Source organism: Jaculus jaculus, chromosome 4, assembly GCF_020740685.1.
Source record: "Jaculus jaculus isolate mJacJac1 chromosome 4, mJacJac1.mat.Y.cur, whole genome shotgun sequence".
In the NCBI taxonomy this organism is placed as follows: Eukaryota; Metazoa; Chordata; class Mammalia; order Rodentia; family Dipodidae; genus Jaculus; species Jaculus jaculus.
The window spans coordinates 124,250,868-124,263,365 of record NC_059105.1 but is presented as its reverse complement, the minus strand read 5'-3'; the positions used below and the strand labels follow the sequence as shown (position 1 = coordinate 124,263,365).

Genomic DNA, 12,498 nt, shown 5'->3' with positions numbered 1-12,498 from the left:
ACGAGAAATGGTAAAAAGTGAACACAACAGATGATGAAAAGTCTGGGCTCACATCTCCACCTGCCTCTCCCCCTGCCCACTTCCTTCCTTACAGGCAGAACTCTATGGGTAGATAGAAGACTAAGACCAGTAAGAAGAACCCATTTCTCTCCTGGGCATTAGGCAGGTGTTAAGCACTGTTAAACACACTACTACTGTTAATGATGAGTGCCTTAAATTTTCATTATAAAAGCTCCTATTTATTTTCTTGTAAATAAATGGGGAAATTTGACTCACTGACAGCTACTGAACTCTCCCTTGCTGTACTGCTTGCTTTGAGCAAAAGGATTGCTAGTCAAACAGCCAACTGGGCAACTCTAGTGCTGGCACCAGCCATCTTGAACATTCCACAGATGCCTTGAGAAACTGTACAACCACTGCAGCTGATTGCCCAGGCTTCTGAAGGTGCAGCCTCAGTAAGGCTGTCTAAAACAGTATGTCCCAGACGTTTTGTGAGGCAGTGATTGGTCCAAACACAAACCTCCATGGCTGTAACTGGCACTAAAGTCAGTCAAATAGGGAACAAAACTATAAAGAAACTAGTGTAATCTATGGTAATGACAATGGTCCAGACCAGGAGGAGGGCAGTGGGCATGGTGACAAGCCCAAGAAGAGGCATCTTGTGTCCTGTGGACTTCTGCCTCCAGTCTTGCTCAGTGATATCTCTGCGTCCAGGGTTTATAACTCATAGGTACAACAATTCAGTAAGTATTTATATTTAAACATACAGCACTCCTCCCAAAATGTGATAATGATGAAAGCAGACTTTTCAGAACCGTCTAGCCAACTCTTTGGCATATATCTTAACAGATATTTAATAACTGTTTACTGAATGAATATATAATATATCTTATGCTTTATTCCTTTAGATATAATCATTTATATCCATTAACTCAACATGTCTTATCACGACAGGAGTAATTCATTTTAGTTGACATGGTTTAAGAATTATTTTTACCTTTTCTTCCCACTTCTTGAAGTCATTGTAAGCTTCACTGTTTCACTCAGATCGCCAATTTGTTTTAAAAATGACATTCAGAGCTGGGCGTGGTAGCTCACGCCTTTAATCCCAGCACTCACAGGTAGAGGTAGGAGGATTGCTATGAGCTCAAGGCCACTCTGAGACTACAGAGTGAATTCCAGGTCAGCCTGAGCTAGAGTGAGACCCTACCTCGGGGGGAAAAAAAATGACATTCAGACTAGAGAGATGGCTCAATGATTAAGGCATTTGCTTGAAAAGGGCCCAGGTTTGATTCCCCAGAACCCATATAAACCAGATGCACCAGGTGATAAAGCACACAAGGTCACACATGTGTACAAAGTGACATACATCTGGAGTTTGATTGTAGTGGCTAGATGTTCTGGTGTGCCAATTCTCTCTCTCTCTCATAATAAATAAATAAACATGGCATTCAAAGTACACTTCTGAGTTTGGTATAAAATGGAGTTACAGCCCTACATGTGTGATTTAATGTTAATGATACTGAGAGTCACTCTCTTCATGCATAAGGTGAGAGTCCCTCTTGGTGACATCCAGTGTTTCTTTCAGCTTGAAAATTCCAGAACTTGATATTCACTAAAACACAGTGGAGAGATTGCTTAGTGGTTAAGGCACTTGCTGTGAAGCCTAAGGACCTGGTTCAACTCTCCAGGTCCCACATAAGCCAGACACACAAGGTGATGCAAGTGTGCAAGGTTGCACATGCACACAAGGTGGTACATGCATATGGAGTTTGATTTCAGTGGCTGGATGCCCTAGCATGTCAATTCTCTCTCACTTTATCTCTTTCACTCATAAACAAATTTACAAAAAAAAAAAAAAACCCACACTGGCTATTCATCATATTCCTCTAGAAGATTTGGATTTTGGACTTAGAATATATCCTCTGTGATCTGAAGCAATGGCACCATGAATCAAACTCCTTCCCTTTTCACTTCCCTCCCCTTTCCCTTCTTTTTCTTTTCTTTTCTTTTTTGGACAAGATCTTGTCATGTAACTCAGCTGACCTCAAACTCACAATCCTCCTTCTCTTTTTTTTAAATTTTATTTTTTAATTTTTTAAATTTATTTATTTGAGAGTGACAGACACAGAGAGAAAGACAGATAGAGGGAGAGAGAGAATGGGCATGCCAGGACTTCCAGCCTCTGCAAACGAACTCCAGACGCGTGCGCCCCCTTGTGCATCTGGCTAACATGGGACCTGGGGAACCGAGCCTCGAACCGGGGTCCTTAGGCTTCACAGGCAAGTGCTTAACCACTAAGCCATCTCTCCAGCCCACAATCCTCCTTCTCTTTACCTCCCAAATACTGGAACTACAGTTATGCAATACCATGCTTGGCTGAAAAGAACATTTCTGTAGTGAAATATCTGAATATTTACACATGTAAAGACACTATATAACCTCATAACAGTTCACTTTGTTGCCAAGTGGGTCATAAAAATAATCTTAAAAAAATTTTTTTTTCTTTATTTATTTGAGAGTGACAGACAGAGAGAAAGAGGCAGAGGGAGAGAGAGAGAATGGGCGTGCCAGGGCTTCCAACCACTGCAAACGAACTCCAGATGCGTGCGCCCCCTTGTGCATCTGGCTAATGTGGGTCCTGGTGAATCGAGCCTTGAACCAGGCTCCTTAGGCTTTATAGGCAAGCACTGAACCACTAAGCCATCTCTCCAGCCCTAAAATAATCTTTTAATTCTAAATTATTTGGCTTTCGGACTGCATACTAATGATGAATTATGTGGCTTATCCATAGCATTATGTATAGCTGTTGCCAGAGAGAATTTGTTCAATAATCACTTGGCACAGACCTGTCACTCACAAAAAGTATGCAGGTCAAGGGTATAACTAAAACACTGCAATTTCCTTGATTGTACTAAGGTACTCCCACTTAATTGGAAAGCACTCTTAACCAGTGAGACATCTATATTCTTCTATAATTATTACATGAAGGGCATTTTGTTTGACTAAACCTTGGGAGGGCAGAGTTTTGAGAATAAGTCCCAGCTCTACTTATTCTTATTGATGTGAGCTTGACCCATCTCTAAGATGATTCACCCTCAATCTAAAGTAGGGTTAATTGCTATCACTAAAAGTTAAATGTCTTAATTAGCTCAAACTTGACTACAAAGTAAGTATGAGAATTGATGAATAGTTTCACTGTAGGTATCACTTTTGGGTTAATATTTTACTTAGTTTATTTTAAAACTAATCTACTATTCTTAATGTCTGACAATTACACTATTATAAAATGTATGAAAATTTAAGAACTTATAAATTACCAAATTCATTTTATAGGTCTGGAAGTCTATAGGAGTAACAGAAGTTTTCTAATGTAGCATATTAAATAGGACTTTATAAGGACTTGATTTCCAAATGCTAATAAGTCACGGTTTCCTAATTTTACTACTTGTTTCTGGAGCTGAGGATTGAACCCAGGGCCTCACACATGCTAAGCAAGTAATTTATCACTGATCTATACCTCCAGCCACCCCAGTTTCTTAATTTTTTTAAAAAAAGTATGTGTGTGTGTGTGTTCATTTGAGTGCAGGTGTACAAGAGCCACACACATGTGGAGGTCAGAGGACAACTCTGCGTGGGCCGCCTGTCTACCTCCTGTAGCGCAGAGTTCCCCTCAGGATTCTCTCCTTACTCGTCTATGCTGCACTCACCACGAGCCTCCAGGACACTCTCCTGTCTGCACCCCTTACCGCATGACCAGTGTCAGTGTGCTGCCACTACAGAAATCTGCCACAGCTTCCGGCTTTTTATGTGTGACCTAGGAATTGAACTTGGATACTCCCACTTGAGTATCCAACACTTTTAAACATTGAGCCATCTCCTCAGCTTTTTCTTAAGTTTTAAGTTTTCTTTTTTATACTTAAATACAGAAACAGCAACAATATAATGTCATGGGAATGGGGACATGACCATATCTTCTTGCTAAATTTGTTTAGAAAGTAGCTAGCTACTTTTTTGCTAGCTAAAAAAATTATAATTGTTTTTTAAAAAAGAGGTTGGGTAGAAGAACCCTGTGGGAATTGATGACACTGTGCCCAGAAGCTATAGATGGTTGCAATAGAATTTTAGTATAGGGATGGGATAATTTCCAGTGAGTTGTTGGTCACGGAGGCCCCTAATATCCCCCAAACATCAAAGGCTATTGCAAAGGCTCATGGTTGTTCCCCACAACAAGATGGCAAGACCCTATTGCTGAAGACTCCACATGCTTGGGCTGCACTGAGAAATCAAGCTGGGGCTGAGCTGGAAGCCTCCTGCCTTATTGACTAGCTGTCAGGATGCTGGAAAGAGCTATGCTGCTTATTGGGGGAGAAGTCACCAATACCTTAACTAGCAGTGGACCCTGTAAGCTATACAGCTGGCCAGACAGGCCAAATGTGCCAAGTGGTACATTGATGGCATATCTGTCCCTAGGGAAACCAACTGCTCTCTGATTGGTTCTGAGGCCTGCTCCACAGCAGGGACATAATGCCTGGTACTGAAAACCTAGTTAAAAGCCAATTGGTGGGAAGGTCATAAGCCCTGTAAGAGAACTACTCTTCTTTGACTAAATGGACATATTATGTCCACCAAATTGCCCTCTAAATGTTTATGTTTGTCCTGACTCCCGTTCTAGAGGTGGTGTTCAGGAGGTGTCTTTTGCTTCCACTGCAATGTATTTACACACTGGCTAATTCACTCTGACTGTCCTGTGGGAATCCATCGTTCAGGGGGCGCTTGCCTTCATGACAGTATGTGGTAGTATAGATCTGATACACTCTAGAAACACCATGCTCAGTGTCGTCTTTCTTTTATGTTTGGTTTTAAGTTGAGCATTAGAGAATGTAGACTTTTAATTGTGACTCTGCCAATATTCTATCTAGAGGCCTGTTGCCATTTTTGTCTTCTGTGAAATTTTTGTTGCCAAGGAAGACAGGATTACAATTCTGTCTTAACAGATTGAGATGATGTAGTGTATTCTTAGTTATCAAAATACTCATGCAGCTTAAAATGTTTGAGTTGGTGAACATTTGCAGTGTGTGGGAAAGCATGACACATTCTGTACCGTCTCAGTTCCCGAAATGGAATGCAGTGTGTACACATGCAAGATCCAGGCGTGTATGTCCAACCGAACTGCCTGTGACTGGATGGCTGCTTTTTGCTTGTGTTTTTGTTTCCTGTAATGCACATGTTAAGAAAAACAATAAAGATTCTTTTAAAAACACTAAAAAAAAAAAAAAGTTTATGTTTATGCCATTATATTGGTGCTGCTCTCACTTTTGGTTAGAGCAGCTTCTCTTTTCAGATGGCAGTGACCACTGGGGAGATTCAGAACTAATTAAAGTTCTGAGAAGAAATGATGTTAGAGTGAGACATTTCTCTCATTCTCCAAGGTTCAGGGAACAACTGTGGAAGAGGTAGCAGAAATAACGTAAGAGCCAAAGGAAGGGAAGGAGTGCTTTAGAATATGGTGGCAGTGCTGCTGAAAGTGTACCCACTCTGGAAACCACCCATGGGTGTGCTGAGGGGGAGTGGGTGGGTACAACATGGATAAACATTTTATTTTTCAACAGTATGAACTAACTTCAAGAAGTAAAATACAGCTCACTTCTGGAGTGCCTCACTTCTGGGAGTGGCTTGTCTTCTGCCTGCAAGAGCGAGTTCTGGGCCCAGGGCTGTGGTGGGGCGTAGTGTGACAGCAGACGAAAGTGTCCCCTCGCTGAGCACCCCAGCCACTGGAGGGGTGCCCTGCTGATGTTCCTGGAGTCACAGGTTGTAGCCCTGGTGAAGGGCTTGGAAGAGGAGAATGTTCGGCGTAGCTCCTATTGCCCTTAGTCCAGGGCCAGATAGGGCCGGGAACTACAGCTACTGCAGTTGAACCACCAGAAGATCATTCTAAAGATGTGGAGCCTGACTGGCAATGTGGATCTGTACATGTCTGACAGCACCCTGCACTCCAGCTTCGATTAGTGTCTGTCACCTGTGGCCAGGACACGGTCTTTATACCAGCCCATTTCCAGGGCCCTCAAGAACGACTTTGAGATGGGGCTATACTATGACAGAACAGTTGATCAGGAGATCAACTTCGGGAGAGGCCACCTGTGCTGATCCCCTAGGTGTCATTCAGAAACAAGCTTATGCTCCCAAGGAGGCGCCCCAAGAGGAGGAGGTCGTCATTTTAAAGCTGGTACTTGAAATTCTCTTCTGATTGAACATACCCTGGAGTAGTGTCTTTAATCCGTTAGGGCAACTAGTCTGCTGTGAACCTTGCTACTTTACCTGGTGAAATTATGGTTACCTTTTTTAGACTAGGGATGGAAAAATAAAGTTATATAGATGTTAACTCAGTTACTCCCCAAGTAGAAAACACAAGCAAGCATAGTATTTGTTTTATAGATTAAAAAAAATTCCTGTGAAAGGGGTATGTTCAATAAAATATTTAAACACATTTTGATTAGTCAGGTAAATAAAAAGATTATTGCAGTAACAGATTATATCAATGAAAATAGATCTAGTACAGATCAGATCAAAGGCTGACAACTTTTAGAATTTTACTTTAGATATTCTAATCAAGTTCAGCAAGTCAGGCTTTCCAGAGGTACTACAACCACATCAGAAAAACAGGCTATTCCCAGAGCCTGTGCCTAAAGTAGGAACATGGTACTTGATACCCAAGCAACCCTTTTTGGCTGGGTGGCAGGGTACAGAGTCTTAGGTCATTGATGCTTTCATCATCTTAGGCTGGTGAAAATGGGCCATAATGTGATTTTGTGATGCTGCTTAGGGTAAGTTAGAAACTACCACCTTGGATCAAGATGATGGTAATTTTTCAGGCTCAAGGAGGAACACATACTTCAAATTAGCTTGTTAAATATTTCTGCTTCCTTCTTGGAGAAAGACAAAGCACTATGAGACAAAAAAAATCTTTTGGATAATGAACCATTTCTCTGTCTAGACTTATTTTCCAGGGTAGGAATGACTGATCATGAAAGAAACCAACTTGCAGATTTTAAGGTTAGAATTAATTATTTTAAAAAGTTTTATTGGCATAAAAATGAAAATGTAAATAAATTTGCACCAAGTATTCCAAACATTAAGGTCAAAAACATATCCCTCTTTGTTGTTTTTCCCCTTCTGCCCACTTTCCTGGGTATTGGGGGAGCTCGCTGACAACAGTCACAAATCCAGTGACCTAGGAGAAAAATTGTTAGTTAATATGGAGTGGAATTTTTTTTTTACAGGACTGAGTAGTAAACCATCTAAATTCCTTCTTTACCTATCAATAATGATAGCTTTGGGGATTTTCAGTAGAGAGGACCCTTGCATAATCAGTGTAACCAATATTATATGAAACTCAGTGTAAGGGCAGGGTGATGGAGGACACTATACAATCATTTGCACCATTAAAAAACTATTGTGAACCTTCTTGAAATTGAACATCATCAGGCTTCTAAAGGCTCAACAATTCCTAACAAAACCTGTTGATGAACTTGGCCTTTTTTATTAGCCTTTTATTATTATTATTATTATTATTATTATTATTATTATTATTATTTTGGTTTTTCAAGGTAGAGTCTCACTGTAGTCCAGGCTGACCTGGAATTCATTCTGTATTCTCAGGGTGGTCTTGAACTTATGGTGATCCTCCTACCTCTGCCTCCCAAGTGCTGGGACTAAAGACGTGCACCACCATACCCGCCTAGCCTTTATTTTTCAACTGCTCTAACACTGTCCAGTTCTGGAGAACAATGTTATACTAAGATAGCACTCCAAAACTAGTATAAAAAGCTGTACTATAAGCTTGATTTGAATTACTACAGGACCTTCAATGATTATTTAAGTATAAGTGGTTCCCAGAAAACTTAGTTTTATAGAGTATTCTACTGTGTTAACTATGCAAGTAAGTTCTAAAATCACACAATTACCTGTGTAACATTTTAGTACAATGACTGTAACTTTCTCTGATCTGGTGTCATCCTAAAATAACCTGGAATTTTGCTGCCTTACCTTATAGAAATATGATCCAGTATGAATAAAAGCATAGCAGTTATTTTGTTAAATTTCTACACTACTGATGATAAAAATAAAGCATTGAAAGAAAAAAAAGTAAAATACACTCAGCATATTAGCCTCATGATTTCATAGATACTATTTGAGATAATAATTTTTCAAAAACATATTTTGACACAGAAGTAAAATATTAAGTAAATAAATATGTCAGCAGTGAATAGCAATTCTAAAATCGAAGAGGTTGTTGGACAACTAGCAACCTGTGGGGCTATGTGCTAAGCAGTCCCCTCTACTCTCCCAGGAGCTCTTTCCTAACCTACCCTTCTTATGACCTCCTTGGGTTCTTACTGGAACATGATCTATACCAGCATCTAAAAACACATTCCAAAGCCTAGCATGGTGGTATGTGCCTGTAACCTCAGCATGCTGGAGGCTGAGACAGAAAGATCTCAAGCATGATGTTGGCTTGGGCTACATAGCAAGATCCTGTCTCAAAATTTAAAAACCAAATAAATAAAAGTATAGTTTGCTTCTCCTCCTAAATATATAGTCTATGGTCCCATGCCACCTCTCCGTAATAAACTAAGCATGCTTTCCTTAGGGCACATTCTGCAGGTGCAGGCTTGTTGCAGGTTCTACCTGTCCACTGCAATCTCCAGTTATGCTTTGTTTTCCCCAAGAGTGAGTATGTTGGAACCTGCTGAGATAGAGAGGTCATGGGGTTGACCATGTGTGACCAGCATAAATCCCTCACTACCTAACTGCTTATTCAGAACTGGCTAAGCTCTGAGAGTCAGGGTCAAGAAACCAGTATCAGAGAAAAAAAGTATACCAGGGTAAGTTAATAAGGGCTTCTCTTCTGATTTTCACTCTCTAAATTTTAGCCTTAATGATGGGAAAGGTTTTTTTTAGATGAATTGAATGAAATCATTGCCAAAAAGGATTCATTGTTTCAAGATGATGCTGTCCAACTTTCAGCCAGTTTTCTGTTCAATCCTCCAATCTAGGAGCTAACTCATTGGTTATCTAAGTACATGTTTTGTTCCTATCTTATCCCTTGAGAAACACACCAATAAGCTTCAAAGCCAAACGTTTTTGGCTGCTTTACTAATTTCTTTTGCTTGTTTGCTTTTACATTACTTTTAGGAATATTATCTTGCTTGTATCTGTTTAAAACATTTTTCTGGATAAAGTTATGTGAAACCACACTCAATAGCAGAGAGTTTAAGGTCCTTGATCCTATCCTTATTGACAGATTGAAGTAGACACCAAATTTTTCAACCTCCTATGAGCCCCCATACCTGATGTTCAGAACTGTATCCATAGCAGGTTCTATAAAAAAGCAACAGTCCAACCTTCCAAAGAGCTGAGATACAATGTTTAATATTCAGTGAGACTACAAAGAAGCTAGCCTGTGGCTCCAAGCAGTTACTTCAATAGTCACCTCACTTCCTAGTTGCTAATTTTTCAAGAAAAGTTGGTTGAAAGTAATACTGTTTAAGGAAGATGGCCTAAAGACTAAGCAGTCTATTTCTTCTTTTCTTTCAGCCCTCTGAAATCTACATCACCCTTCCTCAGAGAACGCTGTGATAGCCACTGGATCTGACCTGCAGAACATCTGACAGCATTGCTATCAGCCCACATACAGGACTCCATCATGAAGAATCAGTGAATACTTCTTCATTTCCGCCCTTTTGAGGACTATAGATCTCATGCCACAAGGTCCTCTGTAAGAAGACTCTCAGGAAATAAGTTCCTGTCCCTTAAAGAGCAAGTGTGTTCATTTGTGGAACTCATGACTCATGGTACTAAATGCCCTCCCAAAGTACTGGCTACAGGAGCGTTGAGCCAAGTCTAAGACTCACCTGTGATTAGGAGTGCCATCACAGTGACCTGCCTCATCTTTCCTATTTATATTTTCTATTTTCATCTCTTTGAACCTCAAATTAACTACCTATTAAGAGACAATAGGTGGTACATGCCTTTAATCCTAGCACTAGGGAGGCAGAGGTAGGAGGATCTCTATGAGTTCGAGGCCACCCTGAGACCACATAGTGAATTCCAGGTCAGCCTGAGCTAGAGTAAAACCCTACCTCCAAAAAAACAAAACAAGCAAACAAACAAACAAAAAAAGACAATAGATATTTTCAAAGACCTTGAAAAAATTCATATAAACTGCTTTGTATGAACCCATGCACTGTACATATCATACTGCAATCATGACTACTATTGATAAACAAGATTTATCCTAGGCACTTTACAAGCATATTTAATCCTGAGACATCTTTGATTTAATATTACCCCATTTAAAGATAAGAAAATAGGAGTTCAAAGAAGTTAAAAAAAATGACCAAGGTCCCAAAGCATAAAACTTACATGTGAAACCAGGCCCTCTAACATTGAGCCTAAATTCTTAGGCCCTACCATTATGGTAACTATTACTTTAAAGTTTCTTTTGTTTTTGGTTTTGGTTTTTTGAGGTAGGGTCTCACTCTAGCTCAGGCTGACCTGGAATTCACTATGTAGTCTCATGGTGGCCTCGAACTCACAATGACCCTCCTACCTCTGCCTCCCGAGTGCTGGGGTTAAAGGCATACGCCACCACACCCAGCTTTATAAAGTTGTTTTTAAAGAATACTTCCTTTGTGTAGCTTTTCCTATCATTTATTTATTTTCAGAAGCTGGGCATCATCTTGTACACTGAACAATCCTACCATCTGGGAAACCATTCAGCAGCTTTTCTGTAGTGTCGTCTATCTCTGCTCGTGGCCAACACTGGTGTAGCTTTGTCTGGCTATCTCTGTTCATGGCCACTGCTGCTGTATATGGCTATCTTTGTGCCAAATTGGATAAAGAATGTCTACTTATTATTTTTTTTTTACTATACTTTTGGTCTTGTACTCAATATAAAAATTTTAAATTCTTTATAGAATAAGGTAGATACAGAGAAACAGATATAAAACTCCATATTACATTTAATTCTTGAACAGAAGTACAGAGCTTTACATTGTATATAGTACTCTTAGAGCACACAGGTACGTATTAATAAGTATATTACCTTTATATCCTTGTTCTGTCTCCCTGAGATCAATTTTAGTTATTGGTTTGAAATCAGTGTCCCATAATCGTATACAACCATCTCGCCCACCAGTGGCAAAGCCTTCTTCACAAGCATACATGCTAAAGATTCCAGCCTGTGATTAAGAGATAATAACACTCAATCCTATGTCATCCATGGAATCAATGCAAACAGCCATTATTGTTGAATCTTGATGATTAAAAAATGCAAGAAAAAAACAAAAATAAAAGCACATACTTCATCTCAGGTAGATTAAATATATAACAACTATAAAAAAAACCTCATTTTAGTATTCCTCTGACATTATTAAATTGAAAATGAATTGTTATTGTTACTCCGCCTTATGACTACTGAGTCTTCTAAAGAAAATGCAACTAAGGTACTTTATATAATAATTTTTATATAATATATAATAATTTTATATAATAATTCTATAATAACCATGTAAAAGAACACTTGCACTTTTACAAATACAAAGATGCTTGAGACACATTTCAACAACTCAAGAAGGTATTACCTGAGGTAGACTGAAAGTGTAAGTTGCAATGTCAGCTTACTATTAATCATGTGAAGATGGTCTCATCATAGCTGCAATGTTTTCTTTTAAAGAAGCATCTTGAAGTTATGAAACTATTACATTTGGTTTCTTCAAAATTATTATAAGCATATTATGTTGACATGTCATATAGTGTAACGAGAAATTTGATGACTAAAGCATCTGATTTTGTGAATGAAGACAAACCTTGACTTCTTAATTAAGAGTTGTTTCACAATGAGTAAAGTTAAGAAAATTGGTCTTCAAAATATAAAACAATGAAAGATCTAGTTTCATAAGTCTTGCTAAGAATTGTCTAAGCTTTTCTTCACATTAAGAGTAACTGGGGCCTAAAGATGGAGGCCAGTGGTTGAGCATTTGCCTACTGAATGTAAGGCTATGGGTTCAATTGCCAGCACTGTACAAAATAAAAAAATTATTGAGGATTTAATTTGGAAGTAATTAGGTAAAGGTGTGTGAAGTGTCTGAGCATATTTTATGCTATTACCAGTTGCTTTTAACTTCCACATCATCTCTGTGTTTTAGGTATTGCCATTCCAATCATCTTTACATACAATTTTCATTTGGGTCACAAAAGAGCAGAGAGCTAGGAAGTAATTTGCCTGGTTGGCAGAACAGATCATCAAGAGAAAAGTTGTCAGTGGCATTTCTTTGCTTCGAGAAGTTTGTGACAGTGAGTTGGAGGTAATACTCCATCACCTCAACAGGATGAGGAAAATCTACATCATCAACTACTGTAAGAAATGCTGTTCACCCTTCCTGGTCCACTGATGGGCCACAGAGAGGAGCAACAGTCACAATCTCCCAGCCTTGC

General features: G+C 39.3%; 1 protein-coding gene and 1 pseudogene across 7 annotated transcripts in view; one reads left to right on the top strand and one right to left on the bottom strand.

The window, feature by feature from the left end:
- Eml6 (EMAP like 6) overlaps positions 1 to 12,498 on the bottom strand; it is a 460,853-nt gene that overhangs the window by 184,251 nt on the left and 264,104 nt on the right. For all 7 annotated transcript variants that reach the window (XM_045147997.1, XM_045147999.1, XM_045147998.1 and 4 more), the window contains exon 6: positions 11,108 to 11,243. In XM_045147997.1, the coding sequence (XP_045003932.1) occupies positions 11,108 to 11,243 (136 nt within the window). The remainder of the gene's footprint in view (positions 1 to 11,107; positions 11,244 to 12,498) is intronic.
- Positions 3,609 to 6,247, top strand: LOC123460089 (annotated as a pseudogene).